The sequence below is a fragment of the Lathamus discolor genome, chromosome 17 (genome assembly GCF_037157495.1).
Source record: "Lathamus discolor isolate bLatDis1 chromosome 17, bLatDis1.hap1, whole genome shotgun sequence".
Lineage (NCBI taxonomy): Eukaryota > Metazoa > Chordata > Aves > Psittaciformes > Psittacidae > Lathamus > Lathamus discolor.
In genome coordinates this window covers 3,372,159-3,388,945 of record NC_088900.1, presented here as the reverse complement: position 1 = coordinate 3,388,945, position 16,787 = coordinate 3,372,159, and the positions used below count along the sequence as shown (strand labels likewise).

Sequence of the window (16,787 nt, the reverse complement as noted above, 5' to 3'; positions counted from 1 at the left end):
ACACACATCAGCCTCATTTCCCTGGGGAAATGCCTGTGTCCTGATGAGGATGGAGGCAGCTGCCAGGGTTTGCCTGACAAGACAACCACAGGCAGACCTGGAGTCAACAATTTGCTCTGCTTCCAGTGTCAACAGCAGCTTTTCCCCAGCTCCCATTGCTGGTCCTTGCAAGTTTTAGTCTTTTTCTAGGCAAGCCTCCAGCTGCAGAAAACCCCATTTCTGTTGTTGTCATGCTCATAAAGCATTCACCTCTAACACAGGGGGATCGCATGGATGGTACACAACCCTTTCTCTGCATCACTCCCTATCCCTTCCCTCTGCCCTGGCTTCAACCCTCTGCCTTTAAATGCTTTTCCATCGGACATGCACAAGAGCATTCTGCTGACCCAGGTCAGAAACACGGAAATGAGCCATGAGCTGCTTATGCAGTGAAACGGAGATAAACCATCCTTGAGGGACACACTTCGTTTGCAACGGGATATAAGAGATTTGGTTAGGTCAGGCTTGCTACGGAAGGCAAAGGGGTGAGAGCATCCAGATACTTCAGTAGCTGCCGGCTCAGCTTCTGCCCCTCTTTGTTTTTAGCTGTCTTACACAGTCATTCACCACACCTGACATTTCCAAACCCACAGACTGCAAACAAACTCATTTACCATTCAAGGCTTGCACCATGCAGCTGATTTCCCATCCTGGGTCCCACCTCCCACCCTGCCCTCCCAATGGCAAGTGATGGCTGAGCCTCTGCTGCTGCCTGGCAAGAGATGAGCACAGCTGGGAAAAGGGGTGGAAAACCCTGCTCTGGAGATGATCCCAGACGGCTCCTCTCACCATGTATTTGTGTGCAAGTGTTACAGCATTTACCTTGACAAACACCAGACTGAGGTAGAGAAATACTGCTCCGATTTGAGAAGACACTCGAATGGCTCCGCAGCAGGTACAAGGGGATTCAGTGTTAGATTTCTCTTTGACATTGAAGCTGACTTTTGCCTAAGCTAGGCACAACTGTGGCATTGATACCTGACCTTGTTTTGGCTGGCAGACAAAGCTGGTGAGCCTACTGCTTACACAAGGTAGTTTCACAACTGCTTTTCCTCCCTTCTCCTCAGCTCATGTAGTTACTCTTCCTTATCTGCAGTGCTGGCTGATGCTTTTGTAGCCTAGAAGATAGCTTTCCAGGGCAATACAAGCAAGGAGCCATTAGGAAAATAACTCACACCTATCAGCAGGTTCTTTCTGGAGGACTCCAAGCCCTGGTGTTATAGCCTCCTCTGCCTGCACAAATACCTGGTGGACCCAAGAAGGAGTGAATCACAGAGATGGGTGCAAACAGCTTCTCTCTCATCACCACCTATTCCACTGCCAATGCCTTCTCCCCCCTCCCTACACTAGAACAATTGCAATGACTGACCAGCACTTTGCCCTCCCATCTCAGCCCAGCTCCTTTATGCTGACCAGTCCAACTTGGGGCACAGAGAAGACCATCAAACATCAAGCCAAGGTGAATTCCAGATACACAGATCCTGGCTGTCTGAATTCTTACCCCTCTTTTCAGCCTGTTGTTTTAAAGCACCCACCAAAAGCCATCATTCTGTGGGAGGAGATCTCAGGGAAAGCAGCCCCAGAGGGTCTGCAGCCAAAATTAATCAACTTTTAGAGAAGAGAAATCCCCAAGCTTTGCTCAAATCACAGCAAATTCTGCAGCAGCACCAGGCAATTACAGGGTAGATTTTCTGACTTCTATACGGGGCTGCAACCACTAAATATGTGCTGTTAAATAACAACACTTAGCAATTCTATAGTACTCTATATTTTCCAAGTGCTAGGCACACATTAGCTAATTGAATACAAAGGGGTTCCCTGGGAGACAGCAGTGGAGGAGCTATTAGAGGATGAAATCACTCTTGGGTTTCTGTGCTTCATGCAGCACTCGACCTGCACTCTCACTTTACAGCAGCACACAAAAGCTATGGAGTGACCTGAACATTTAGACTATTTGGAGAACCTGGCTAATAAAAGCCACACAACCAAGCCCTGTAATTCATGATTTTAAAGCCATGAGCTTGGATTTTCTGGCATCACTAGCTGCAAGTTACGGATCAGGAGATTTACAGGCTATACGCTCTGTTCCATTAGGAACATAAACCCATAAGGTACAGGCATATTACTCTCTTGACTTGCACATTCAGATCACAGGCCAGCTGATCCCAACTGGGACTTGGCACCCACCAGTCCTCTCCCACCTCAGCTCCCACTGGCAGTAGGGCTCCTGCAATGTGCTGGTGGGTTTCTGATGGAGATCCCCTCCTGCCCTGTTTCCCTCTCTACAACACAACAGCAGCACACTGCTCCTCACACTGCCACAGCACAGCGCGTGTCAGAGAACAAAACCAGCATCAGAGGGGGCTGCCTTGCCTCCTGGGGACTCCTGCCAGGAAATTATTCTGCCTTGAATACAGAGGAGGAAACTGAGGCGCAGAGCTAAAAACAGCAGGCAATTAAAAACCTGACAGCGCAATTCAGCCTCGAAGAGACGTGGGTTAACAACGTGCCTTACAATGCAAAGCATCAAAGTCAGCCTTCATATATAAGCATCTCATTTATCAAGTATCCTCCCAGATCTGCACCTAAGTGATCCACTCCCAGACTAAAGTAGGCCCTACAAAGCATGGCCAAGGTCTTTCCTCACTACTGCCATCCATCGCATCCTCCCTCCCAAATCTGGGAAGAGGCTGGGGACTTCTGCATGGAAAGGGCCAGCCAAGAAGGGGGTCATTTCAGGGCCTGTAGTAATAGGACTAACGGGTAAATGGTTTAAAACTGGGAAAGTTCAGGTTAGATATAAGGAAGAAGTTCTTTGCTGTGAGGATGGTGAGGCACTGTAACAGGCTGCCCAAAGAAGTAAATGCTCCACCCCTGGCAGTGTTCAAGGCCAGGTTGGACGGAGCCTTGGGTGACATGGTTTAGCGTGAGGCATCCCTGCTCACGGCAGGGGGTTGGAGCTGGATGATGTTAAGGTCCTTTCCAACCCAAACCAGTCTATGATCATTAGTGTAATAGCAGCCTGCCTCATAAGCAAATATTGTTTCATGTGTGGAGCTCTGAGCCCTCGAGACTCCCCTGCCCTGCCATGCTGAGGTCTCACTTCAGCGAGTGGCTCCCAGTAATTGCTCAGCCCGCAGCGGCAGACTGCCGCTTTGCTACTCAGCACTCTGCATCAGCTATTGAGCTCCTTCCAGCTTTATTGATTTTGGTGGTGATATTGTTCTGCATCCCATTTGTGTGCGCAGAACCTTGCTCCTGACTCGATTCTTATCACAGTTTTAATAACCTGGATCACCCAGGAAGCAGGGAGACAGCGAGCACTACCGGCACGCTGGAGACAAGGATAAAGATGTAAAGGTGGGCTTGTTTCCTTTATAGTGACCCTGAGACCTTCCCACACCCGGCTTGGCCTTACCCCATCCCAAAGCCCTGGAAAGAACGGGACTTGTTCAACGAATCCAAGATGTCCATCTCCCTCCTCTCAATGACTCCAAGAAGTCCATCTCCCTCCTGTCTCTTGCTCACACACACACAGTTATTTCCTCTCTCAATCACTGCAAGGACTTTATTGGATTTTTGGATCTGCTGATTAACAGCCTCCAAGCCCCCCTCTGTCACTGTCATTGCCCACTGCTCAGCAGCAGAAACGCCTGGTGCTGTAAGCTCTCTATGCTGCACTGACCTCATTCCCCTCAGTCCCAGCCAAGGATCTGGCCCTCTGACGGCAGCGAAGGCTGATTTACACCAGGCTCAGCTCTCCGTGGGTCCAGAACACACTGTTCCTTCTCTGTTTTTACGTGGGATGGGAGGAAGAATACCGGGCCAAGGCTTCCATTTCTCTATTAAGCTCTCACTCTGGCAAAACTTCCATTTCAAGAGGATTTGGTGCTTAAGAGAAGCTGTCACCCTCCAAACACAGCCCTTCAATTCCCATACTGAGATTGCCCGGCAGCTTTCAGGCAAGAGCCAAGCCTTCAGCTAGTGCAAAGTCAGCACAGCTCTACTGACTTTGCTGCTGACATCACCGGGTGCCAGTGTGCATCATGAGTCACTGGGCTGGGGTTAAACAGAGGAGCTAAAGCATCTCAGCTCTTGGTTCTTTGGACAAAGCTCTGTCCAAGGACTCCTTCCCCAGGCCACGGGTGGCAGGACTAGTAAGCTCAGTCCAAAGGAGCAGAAAGTACCATCCTGGTCCTTTTTACATGGAACAGATGTGGTACAACCGCTCTGCAGTTACTCCAGGTCTTTATAGTTCAGGCACGAACAACATCTTGACTCCAGAGCAAGACTCGCTGACAGAAAGGGGAGCAGAAGGATTGCTCTTCCTCCAGGGACACCCAACCATATGGCTTCCTCGCAAGGAGCTTGAAAAGACTTTAGGCTCCTGTGTCACTGAAGTCCCTTACACTGCTCTCGTACTGATGGAGATCATTAACAGCAGCAAGAGTACCAGTATAGAAGGACAAAGTGCATATCAACAGAAGGCAGATTAAAGTGAATGAGTCTCCCAGGGGACAGGTGGTACCTCTCATTCTCCATAAGAGGCATGCCAGGGACTGCCATCACTACCAATTTCTCCCCTGAGATCAAACTTTCTCTGTTAGATGTATCAGTGGAGAAAATACCTGTCTTTGCCTCTCTGGACCCTCTTGCCCTCGGGGCTGAGCTGCTGAGTCTGTTAGTCATTGCTAAACTCCTGTAAGAACACATTTATTTCTTTGCTCAAGTGGACAATATTACGTTAAGGGCTTTATGGTTTTCCTGAAAGGTTCAGTTTGTTTATAAACTATTAACAGAGTCAATAAGTTCATAATGGGCCACATGTAAAAATCAATTCCTCTGAAAGAAGAAAGTCATCACAGCAGCAAATTGTGGCCTTTTAAGCAGGTAAGTGCATGTGGGAGACCTACCCAATGCACTGTTACGGGACCATTCATGTGGCTAGAGAGGAACTGTGATCTCAATGAACTCAGGGACAGATTAGGGGAGCCATCCATATATAATCTGATTGCTCTTGGGAAGTTGATGCATCACAACATCAATGTGCCGTATGCTGGTAATGACGGGTCTTTTACCTCCTCATGCAAGGAGAGCTATTAAGTTTGGGAGGCTGTTCTTCAAATGAGAGCACTTTAGGAAAATACATTGCCCACATCCTTCGTGAAAGCAATTTACTGCAGCTTCTCTGCAGGGAGCCTGGGGCTTGAAGTGACAAATCCTCGAAGAGCAGAAGAGGTCAAGTGCTAAGGTTGGGACCTGAGAAGCACAGCTCTCGGAAAACAAGGGGTAGGAAGACTGAAAGGCAAATAGGACAAGCCAGCATGGGGGCAGAGGATAAAAGAGAGGTTTGCTCACACACCTGAGGGCCTGGGCTCTATGATTTACAATGATTTACCCAACAACTGGAAGTCAAGCACAGGATGGACTCTGAACAACACATAAAGAAGACCCAGACAGGTAAGGTAGCACAGGCAGCAAAACGCAGGGAGGTACAGTTATTGCTTCATCTAAATCTTCCTTTTCTCATGCTAACTAGAATGAGGAGAAATTGCTTTGGCATCCTTGCAAAACCCTGATTTGTTTGCCCTGCTACCACATGCCATGGAAAATATGAACCATAAATCCAGAGAACGATCAGGGGCTCTACAAAAAGGTTTGCATCAGCTCCTGACAACAGGAAGGCTGGCTGGACTGCAAGGTAAAATCTGTCAAAGCATAACAAGAGAGTCCACCTTCTCACTCACATAAGGAAAGCAAGGGGGTTTGCGGCCAGCAAACCTGGTGCAGTGAGGCCAAATACCATAATCCCTGCTGGAGCTCACGCCATGAAAGCAGGCACAGAAAGAGAAGATCATTTCACCAAGAGAAGGTAATTTCAGCAGGCAGGACTGAAAACTTCAGTCTCACAACCCTGGTCAGATACTAAGCTGTAGTCCACTTTCCCTCTGCTTTACTTGACATCCTTCCCTCCTTCCAAAGGATGGAACCATAATGACAAGCTACCACTGAAACGTGTGATGTCTGGCTGATTTGGACACTCATTTCCCCTCCAGTTCCAACAGGTCATCCAGAGCAACAGTAGGGCTTTAATAACCTCATCCTATATAAAGGCCAACCTCTTTATAAATCACTAAATAAAGAAGGAAAAACAAGAAACAAAAACCCCAAACCAAAACCGATTTAGCTGGCCTTTGGAAATGGAACATGGCAGCTTTTTTATCAGCCACACCACCTGTGCGCAATACTGTCAGGGAGCAAAAGTGCATCCCACGAATAGACCATCTGACTTAGGGCACTAGTAAAACTCCTTTACACCTTCCTTCTTACAGCAATAATTTAAATTGTTTCAATTAATTCCATCTAATCTCCTTGATAAACGTTTTGAAATTTAAACCCAGCCCGAGGTCCGTAAGTTATAATGAAAAATAAGAGAGGAAAAAGAAGGCAAAAATAACAAGCTACAACAGAATTAATCAGCTAAAAGTATTAACTGTAGCACAGGATTTTGGAGGCATCCAACACCCCTTCTGCTCTGCACTGAATTCAAGGATTTCCAGCACTAAGAGGAACATTTCTTGTTTCAACGCTCTACTTAAGCACTATCATCATCATCATCATCATTATTTATTGTTACTATTATTATTATTAGATTTCTACTACTATTATTACGGAGCACACCTTCACCCCTTTACATGGTCATAAGGTGATGGGGAGTGGGGAAGGGAGGATGAGTAGCTGGTCCCCGGGGCAGCGTTTGCCATTAGTTCAGGACGTTTCAACCCTCCCAGAAGGGTAATTCCCAGAGGGAGGAAGTTTGTCACCATGTGGAGATGTCAGGAAGAAACTGAGAGACTGAGGTTTCCTGCAAGGGGACTGAGGACAGGAGGGTGCTCAGTTGCCATGAGTACCACGTACACAGATGATGGACAGGGGAAAGTAAAACACACCAGACCTGTTCTGTGAATATCATTAGGACTCCCGGAGCTTGTATTAGTGACAAAAAGGGTCCCTTGAGCTGGCTGAAGGAGGCTGATAATGAATTTGCACGCAGCAAATTAGCCTCTGGATATTTTTACATCAGCCTGCTCGCCTCGGCTCCGATGGAAATGCATCGGGGGCCCGAGGACTTCCTCCTCATTCGCTCCTGCCGTCCTCTGCCAAAGGCTAGCATCTGCTTTCCCGTGCTGCTCTGCCTCCCCATTGACTGCTCTCTGCAGACATCAGGCTGGCTACGGAAGAGCTGTCACCCCCACATCACTCTCCCATGGGTGCGTGCCATGGAAGCTGCAACAACTTGCCTCCATCTAACGCTACGCAGAGGGAAATGCTGAGACATACAACTAGCTGTCAGCTGGGATGTGCTTATTAGGTAAAATTAATGCTGGAAGACAGAAACAGAATCCCCCTCCAGAGCCACAGGGCAGGTGTTTAATTCAGTATTTTATCCCCTTTTCTTTTTTTCCACATCCAAGTACCTTAATGCTATTCAGACTGCCTATTCCCCTTCTGATAGGTTCTCCCTCCACTTAAAGCCATCTTTTTTCTTGCTCCCCTTGACAGCAGTTCACTATGATTTTATCTTTTCTATTAGGCAGCGACTGCAGAAAAACCTCAGAGGGTTCATTAGGAGCTCGGTAATCCCTCCAGATTTATTAGTCTAAATTGCTCGTTCCCATCTCTCATCCCCATTTAAATATTACTAATTTCCTTAAACATCTCTTCCATCTGCCCAGGTTTTGCCCGATGTCACCTTTTAACAGTCCCTGCCAAAAATGCAGTTTTGCTGAGGGCTGATCTTTTAGAAGAAGTGGTAAAATAACCCGGGTAAAGAGATGAATACCCTGTGAGAGGGAATGGCAACAAAACTCATTTCTTTCTCACCTGCCATAACCGTGTTACACTAGATGAATGGGTTTCAAAGACAAATATCACCTTCTGACCTCAAGTAAAAAAGTTTAATCATACCCGTGCTTGAAACTAGTGTGGTGGCAGGACCTTAGCTTTTATAGCTCTTTTGTCTGAGCACCATCTATGAACACCGACTCCACTGTGCTGGTGATGTGCAAATAGAATCCCTTACTGTGTGCATAGTCCTGGTCCATGGGATGCACAGCAGCACAGCTGTTGTGACCAGAAAGCAACATGAAAGCTACTTGCTGGGACTGGGAAGTGACTGGAGTGGTGAGTGTTGTGAGCAGGACCTGATGGGGATGCCCACTGTCCCTTAGCAGCTCCACCAGCAGCACCAGCACAGCTACACTCCATCTCAGGGCCTGTACCAGGGGTGAGAAGTCACAAAGCAGCAGCCACTGCCTTGAAACAAGCGGCCTCCCAAGGGCACAGCTCTTCCTCCAGTCTCTATCACTGGTTGGTCCCCCCTTGGTTCATCCCTTCCTTTTGCTTTCCTGGCTAGTTCCATTTGCACGGGAATAAAAAGGAGCAGTGAAGCTTGTTCTTGCTGGACTGGTATTGAGCAACATTAGGACCTATGCATTGAGCACTAAGCAGGAATCAGAATGCTATTAGTTCAGGTAGGAAGTGTGTGGGGTTTTCTATTTTTTGCCTTTTTCTCTTTTTTTTGACAGCTCCTTTCCCTACCCCTTTTTTTATTCTCCGTCCCAATTGCTCTCTTGGCTTTCAAACCCCCATTTCACTCCTTCCCCCTCCTCCTCTCCTGCCTACATGTTTGGCTCCATCCATTCCCGTCTGTCTCCCACCCAAACACAAAGCGTGATTCAGCTCCCGGCTTTCCTGGCACACGCACACCCTGGCATAAATATTAATAGAAATTAGAGAAGATGAGTATCATTTGGGGTTGGAAGGCACCTCCACTTAATCATCCGCCCTATCCTGCCGCACTCCAGTCCCCACCATCCCCACACCGGCATTAATAGGTAGGTATCTGCTTTCCCCAGTGGCAGCGCTCCCTCACACCACTTGGCAGCTAGTTCAAGAGCCTTGTAGCTGCTGCAGCAAGAGAAGTTTCTCTCATGTTTATTTTGGGTTTCCCCCTGCTGCTGCCTAAGCCCATTACTCCTTGTTTAGCACAGTACTCAGAGATTAAACCACACGATCCCCCCATTAATGTTATTAGTAGCTATAAAGCCAAATCACCAGGGGCCATGCTGAATATATACCCTGCTCTGCCTCTCCATGTTTATGGTATCATCTTTCCTTTGTTTTACGCAGCTGCTCTCAGAGGCAAAGCAGCAAAGCACAGGGTTGTGGTGCCCTTCACATGCACACCCCAAGCAACCTACCCCATGGGTAACGGGCTCAGGGGCTGGCACCTCCACCAAAACCCTCCTGAGCCCCTCAGATGGGTCAGGAACCACCCATCTGCTGGGGCTTCCCAAGGACCCACACATCTCATTGCACCATCTCCATGCCTGCAAATCCTTTCACAGCTACATGGGATCAATCAGTGCTGTCGGGAGCCCGTCAGCTTTCACCTCCTGAAGGCCAGGGCAAGACTTCCCCTGGCTGATAATTAGGTTTGCAAGGGGACACCTCTACTTGCTTCCATCCCCTTTCCGCTGCAAAACTCCAGCTCCGCAAGCACGTCGCTCTTCCCAATGCTCCCATGGGCCAGGGAGATCAGCTCCCATTAACGTGACTCTACACGCACGCAGGAGAAAAGCTGAGAGAAATGTCTTACCAGATTAGTGAAGATATACGTGTAATAGGCAGACGCCATTCCCAGTTCAGCTGCCTGTGAAGGAGAGGAAAGGAGATTAGACCAGAGCCTGACAATCTTCAATCTCCACTCCGGCAAGGCAGAGACTGGGCCACATTTGCTTCTCCATCCTTATCGCTCCGTGCAAGCGCTGCTGTCTTCCTGCAGGAGGGAAAAGGTGGGACACAGCAACACGATTTGACCTGTGAAATTAAAGTCTGGGGAGCCAATCTTTCAGCAGGGCTGAGCCTACCCCTGAGGTCTCCTCTCTGCATCAGCACTGACAAAGCACGTGCACAGGGGCTGCCTGGCAGAGAGAAACCACCCAGTGATGCACGAGCAGCAGCTCTGGTCCCCTGTGACCATCTCTGCTCCCTCTGCAGCATGGGGATTTCTGCATGTGGCCCCACTCCAGACAAGGACAACCTGGAAGGAAGATGCCCATCGGAAGCAAAAGCTTTTGCATCCCCGCAGCAATGTACAGAGCCAGCAAGGTGAAGTGGGATATGGCAGCCCGAGGCCTCCAGAGCCCCTTGGAATGAGGAGTTCCTTGGGCATACTGCGTGTTTGGAGGTTGCTGCTTTTCTGCTGTTCAACTACTAACATCTTTTTGACCATAATGAGGGGAAGCAGCAGTTGGGAGAGCTCAGGGCTTGTCTCCTCTTGCCACAAACGCCGCGATGCTGCGAGCAAGGCAGAAAAAGCTCATCTGGAGTTAGGGAGAATGGACGGTCACCCCACTGGTGGTTTTCCCACATGCATCAGTCAGATTTGGGCTCCAGAATGTAGACACAGATGCAGTGGCCACAGGAATAATCAACGAGGAGGGTAAAAGCATACGGAGATGCAGAGTGAAGGACACAGATTTTTCCATGTGATCTGTTCTAGAGATTCCAGACCAGATCAGTGAGGTCTTTTTCCAAACCTCACAACTCCCGGTAAACAAGGAGCTGTTTGTGGCAACAGATGCTCAGCAAAGTGGGGGATTAATCCGCACATCCTCCTGAAAGCCTCTGCTTCACTGCCAAGCACAGCTGGTATCAAACCGTGCTTCTGCACCTTGGCAAAGATCATACGGAGGAGCTGGAGGCAGGGAGGGAAGGACCAAAGGAAGCTTGGGTTTAGTCACTTCCCATCTCCCCCAGAGCCTGGAGGATGGTTACAACAGAAAGCGAATGCAGGAAAGATACAAAGAGGTGGCTCAGATCGCATCCTTCCCTATTCCTCCCTGTTCTTCACCTATTTCTGTGAAAAAACAAGGCCACTACTATTGCAGTGGGAGTTGACATGGACAGCAAAAAGCTTTGGATACTGACTGATCATGGATTGGACTGCCTGTATCCAGCCTTCTGATTGCACACTCTCATCCTGTCCTTTGCACAAGTGGCAAAACGGACACTGCAAAGTTAGACCACAAGAGCACCATGACTCCAGAGGAGGCTGCAGCCCTGCCTTTCAGTCACTGCCCTCATTGTTAAGCCCTATACAATAAAGCCTGGCACCCAGTTCCCTCCCTTTTCCCTTCCTGGGGACAGTGATAATATCAGCTCCTCGTCTGACCCCCTTTGAAGTCAGTGCATTTGATTTCAAGGGCAGAAAATCAAAGCGAGCAACAAAGCGCTTCCTGCGAGCATCGCTCCCATCCATTTACCGTGCCCGCTGGCAGGTGGGCAGCCGGGAGAGGCTGGTAATCGAGGAAGCAACCATGTGTCTCCAGACCATATGTGGAGGGTAAGAGATGAGCAACTGCAATTTCTCTCGTTGCAAGAGGCCAGGACTGGTCTCCTGAGGCACGTCCGACACAAGGCACTTTCAGAGCAATAGCACATTTTTCTTGCTGTTGGTGACCTGTGGGCAGAGGCCAGTGATGTACCCACGTGCTCACCACAACCTCACTCCTTACTCTGCTTGCACCTCTATAAAGAAAACACTTTTCAGCCTCCCAGGGTGCAAGAAGTTGCCAGATCAGAAGCTCATTATTTATTACCTTCCATTCCTGCAGTCCTCTAGCTGGGAAGACTGCTTTAGGTTTTACTCAACTGCAGAAAAATCATGGCAATCACTGACATCTTTATCAGTCGTGGCAGAAGGATGCTCAAGAAGGGAAGGGAGACGGCGGGTGCATGAAGAGCACTGCTGTGTGATGGTGGGAAGTCACTATAGCAACAGAGGAGGGGGACAGCCCTCAGCAGCCAGGCAGCACGAAGGACCAGGAGGGAAGAGAGAAGTAAAGAACCACACCACCTTTCCCCTGCATAAAAGGGACCCAAAAACCCCCAAACCTGCCTGTTTCGAAACACAAGCAGGGGAATAAAGATCTTAGGGAAGGTGGGAGGGAATAATTAAAACAGCTCTAATGGTTTCTGCTGCCTGTCACCAGGAATAAATCTGGTACAGCCAATGCCTTTGAATGACCGAGTCCCTGACATCGCAGCCAGGACACCATATGTAAAGCCTGCCCCAGCAGGGAGGACCCCACTGCCTGGATCCTGCCTCCGTTCAGTGAAGTCCTTCTTGTTCCTTCCAGGATGTGGGAAACTCTACACAACTTCGTAGTTCCATCTGGAGCCACTGCTCGGTTTTGGAGTAGTCTATCAAACCAGATGCTAAAAACTGCAGCAAGAGACCATTTAAAAATAAACACGATTAAACCTAAATCTCAGTTAATAGGAAAATAAAAAAGGAAGCAAAACCTTATAAATGGAGTTGGAGATAAAAAGCAAAAACTATGGCACTGATTGACCGATTTCAGAGGGCCTAGAGCAGTTCTCCAAAGCTGTTTGATGGCATCAGGAGCCACGAGCACACACCACTTCTACCAAGCAAACACATCAGCTCAGAGTAATTGCTTCTATAGAGACAGTCCCGGAAAGAGAACAAATTGCTTTCCCCAGAAACTCCATCAGCGGCAATTCCCCCTTTCCAGTGTTGCTGCAGGAATTTTTACGCTCCACTGTCATACAACCCCTGCGCATGCATGCTTACATCCTGCAGGCAGTGACAGCAGCAGCGTTTACAACCGTGATGCTCGAGAGACCCTTACCTTCCGCAGAATGGTATGAGACATGGAAGCATTGGCGTGTACGATGATGGTCGCTGTTTTGTCATCTCGGATCTCTTTTAGGAGAGGGGTAGGATCCCGGCTGTCATCCAGCATCCGGACTGAGAGAGTGTCCTTGGAAATGAGGAACTGCCGAAGCAACTTCTCTAGGTTTAAAAGGCCTTCAAATAAAAGGGGGGGGGGGGGGGGAAGCAGACACCTTTAATTTTCTGCTTGGTTCACAAAGCGTTTCTCCATAGCCCATAGTCATTCCCAGCAGGAAGCAGTCCTGCAGTTCTGTGCAAAGGAGAGGATTTGGGGCTGCAGCACAGGCTCGCTGCTTGGGCCTGTGTCCATTCCCAGGAAATGGGAAATGATGGAGTTACTCCAGCTGTACTCGAGACAAAGCCTCTTGGGAAGAGATAAGATTGCCGGTACAAATTTGGTCAGGACCCCAGGGTCCACACAATTTCTCCACTGTTTTCCTGCATGCAGGATTGCTCTGGTTGTCACTGGTTGCTGGAGAATGATTCCCTCTCCTAAGCCTTTGCATTACTACCTCCCAAATGAAGTGCCCTGCAAGGCATGACTCAGTTCGGAGATCTTAGAGCACTCTAATGGGAGCTGCTGTCTTCCAAGGGCATGCATCCCTGAGGATGGAGAGCTCTGCTGAGAGTCAGACAAAGCAGAGATCGTCGCTAAAAGACAACATTAGGTCCGCATACAAATAATATGTGACAAAACCTGGGAGTATGGTCCTGGCACAGTGCAGAATTACCTGTGGGCTGGGGATTCCTAGAGCAACACAGAAGCCAATAATAAAACAAACCAGCATGTTTGGTGCCTTTATAGAGAAATAAGAGACTGAAGCAGGACAGTGTTTGCAGCCCACTGGCTCCATCACTGGGCAAGGACAAAGCCTGCCTCCTTCTTTCTGCCTTGCCATCAGCATTTCTGCCTCCCTCACGCTCACACTGAGCTCTCTGAGTGCAGGACCAGGCTCTCCCTTCAAATGGGAGCTGAACAAAGTAAGTAATTAGTGAGCACCCACGTGGATGTGTCCCAGGTTGCCTGGACTTGTGCCCTATTGCTTTCAACACTTCTCATTCAAGCTTCTTCCTGCAGCTAGGTCACTGCAATGGCTCCTTCCAACACAGCTTCCTTGATGCCTAGTAAGACATCAAAGCTCTCGCTGCAGCTTTCCTTAGTCAAGAAAGAATATTTGATAGACTGTCTCTTCCATCCATCTGCTGGGTTTCAGCAGGAAATTACCTCCTGTCAAGTCTGATTAACCAGAGAGGCCACCAGATGTAATCATCGGCAAAACACACATCCCATCCCTACAGAAAGATGGTCCAAAAAGAAGGAAGGAAGCCGCACTGAAGCAAACTGAAAAGAACAGAACCATCAGCAGAATGATGCCCCAGAAGCAAACTGAATCCTCAAGTCAGAGCTCTACTCTTAACCTCACCACACTTGGACTGTATGGAAGTGCTCATTCACCAGAAGGCGAAGTGAAAGCTGCACTACTCTGCACACCCAGATTTACACCACAACGTGACTTTCAAAGGGACATAAATCCACGGGAAGGCATGGGCATCTGGAGGGAAATCTTCAGCCATCCCCCTTGGAAATGCACATTTTCTATTTAATTTCCTGCAGAAATAAAATCAGATCCTGTTCCTTAACACTGCAGGTTGTATTTCTCGGCTCTAAGTTAATCCTGCAGACTGGAGAGCATCCCTCTGCCAGCGGCTAGGAGTTTGTGATTCACAACAGACCCTCAGCTTCCTCTTCATTCTTCTCTCTGCTGACTACATCGGCACCGCTGTTGCTGCCTTCTCGTCCTGCCCACAGCTCACTGGGACACAAGTCTCAGGTACAAAAGCCACCCTGGCCTCTGTGGTGAGGAAGTGAGGAAGGCAGAGCCCAGCTGCAAGGTTTCTAAAGCACATCAGGCACAGAGAGGAGGAAATAGGACCAGGCTAAAAAGGAAGCATTTGATCTCCTCTGGTTCAAGGAAATGATCGTTTCCAGCATATCAGATCCTACCTTGTAGCCACTTCAGAGCAGTTCACAAACTACCTAATTTATTTCACACTGCAGAGAAACTGAGTCACACGATGCTATGCTGTCCAGCATCCATTACACTTAGGCTGGCCCAAGTTCAGTTGACTTCAAGGGTCATTTTCTGCTTGTGCCAGAAGAAACGACAATCGGTCCCCAGGGAAACGATGTGACTCCTTACAGTGATAGCATGAGCGTGACGGGATAGGACCCAGGAGTCCCATCACACAGCCTTGTACTTAAACCGAAACAGCTATGACTCTCCCTCCTGGGACCTAAATAACAACATCCCTCAAACCACCATTTCCTCACTGATGAGCAGATAGCTCATATGCTCCCCTATTTGCCTCCAGGGAACCTTCCAAAAACTCAAAGCGCCTTACGTTACTTGTTTAAGGACTGTGATTAGGAGCGCTACCTGTCCTAAGGGAAAATGAGGGCTTGCGCTCCTACATGAAGCTGGGTTATACCTTTTCTGCACTCCATTACAATGAGAGCATACTGTGCTTTAAGCCTAGCTCAGAAAAGGTCCTTACTCGGCACAAAGAGCAGGATGCATGAACGACGCCCATCCCACTACTTCCTTGGGTCTGCGAAGGACTCGGGTTGCGCAGAGCATCCTAAATATTGAGTTACCCAGCAATACCAGAGTAAAACTAATGGAATTGATTCAATTAAAGGCATGTTATTTTAATGTGAGCTTTTTGGTTCCCAAGGTTTGGATCCAACTAAATGAAGAATCATGCTGTATTCCATGGGAGACGCCTGCATGTTTTGGCACGTACCTGAGGATTAGGGCAGGGGAGCACAGCAGTGTGCTGATGCCTGTGTGTGCTCTGTGCCCAGCAGCAGTGCAAGGACAGAGCTGTGAGCACGCAGGTGAGAAACCCTCATTATCTTCTCTTCCTTTCTATTTTTCTTCCATTTGGCTTAAATTAAGCTTAGACAATGAAAAATTCCAGCACCAGAAGCAATGTAGGAGACCATTTACATGATTTTAACGGCATCATTTTGGGTCAGGTCCTCTGCTAGGGTAAATCTGAGCATGTTTCCCGAAGGCAATTTAATGACTTACATCAGCTGAGGATGTGGTCTCCTCAGGGTACATAAAGCAAAAAGAAAAGGCAAAGACACTCTTATTCTGTCTGTTCCTGTGCAGGAGTCTGCCACAACACTGCTGGTGGTGTGAAGTTTGCCCAGGGCTACCTGTAAAGGATCTTGGCCCCACCGTCAGACACTGCTAAGCTCTTGCCAGTATCCCAAAGCTCTCCCTGGATCCACGTGCCTTTTCAAAGCCCCTTTTCTAGGCTTGTTTGTATGATCAGCTCTAGCGCTGACAAATGTGGCTACAGGATAATAAAAGCACAATTGGTGTGGGTACTACGCAGCAGCCGTCTAACCTGCACACTGACCTTAAAAAGCACAGGACACACTTTAACCACTCTGTTACAGACCCTGCTCCTGCCACCTTAGGGAAGTTATGCCAAGATGAATATGGTCCTGCTGAGGTGAATGCCTCAGCATCCAGATGCACAATTACCAGCAGATGTATGGCTGCGGAGCCCAAGAGGGTATGTAGCATATTGACTATTAATCAAGTCCTGCTTTTAGGCCACAAACGGCACACGGGTTTGGGAAAGGCATATATCAAAAAGCTTTACTTGCCTAAAATAATCTCCAGAAACAAGCCTAAGCCCTTTCTTTTTTTCCTTCATATAAACCCATCTGTGCAAGCAAAACACCCTTCAGATTGTCAAACAGAAGGCAGGCAAGTCTCTCCCCATCCCCTTTCCTCCTCTCACAAACACCTCCACGGGGCACCAGAGTGGGAAACCTGCCCTGCAGGGCACCGCTGTTTCAGGCTGCTCTGATTGAGCGCTGACCTGCTGCAAACAGAAGAGACCCTGCCACCGCAACCAGGCGAGATGCACACCCTGGGATGCTCACACGCGCTGCCCGCGG

At 48.6% G+C, this 16,787-nt stretch overlaps 1 protein-coding gene across 5 annotated transcripts in view; it reads right to left on the bottom strand.

Annotated features, from left to right (window-relative positions):
* Positions 1-16,787, bottom strand: part of GRIK4 (glutamate ionotropic receptor kainate type subunit 4) — a 180,264-nt gene that overhangs the window by 42,687 nt on the left and 120,790 nt on the right. For all 5 annotated transcript variants that reach the window (XR_010616437.1, XM_065697041.1, XM_065697044.1 and 2 more), the window contains exons 6-7: positions 12,762-12,940; positions 9,701-9,754 (exon numbers count right to left, since the gene is read on the bottom strand). Coding sequence is in view for 4 of the 5 variants with exons in the window: in XM_065697041.1 (XP_065553113.1) it covers positions 9,701-9,754; positions 12,762-12,940 (233 nt within the window). In the remaining variant the exon portion in view is untranslated. The remainder of the gene's footprint in view (positions 1-9,700; positions 9,755-12,761; positions 12,941-16,787) is intronic.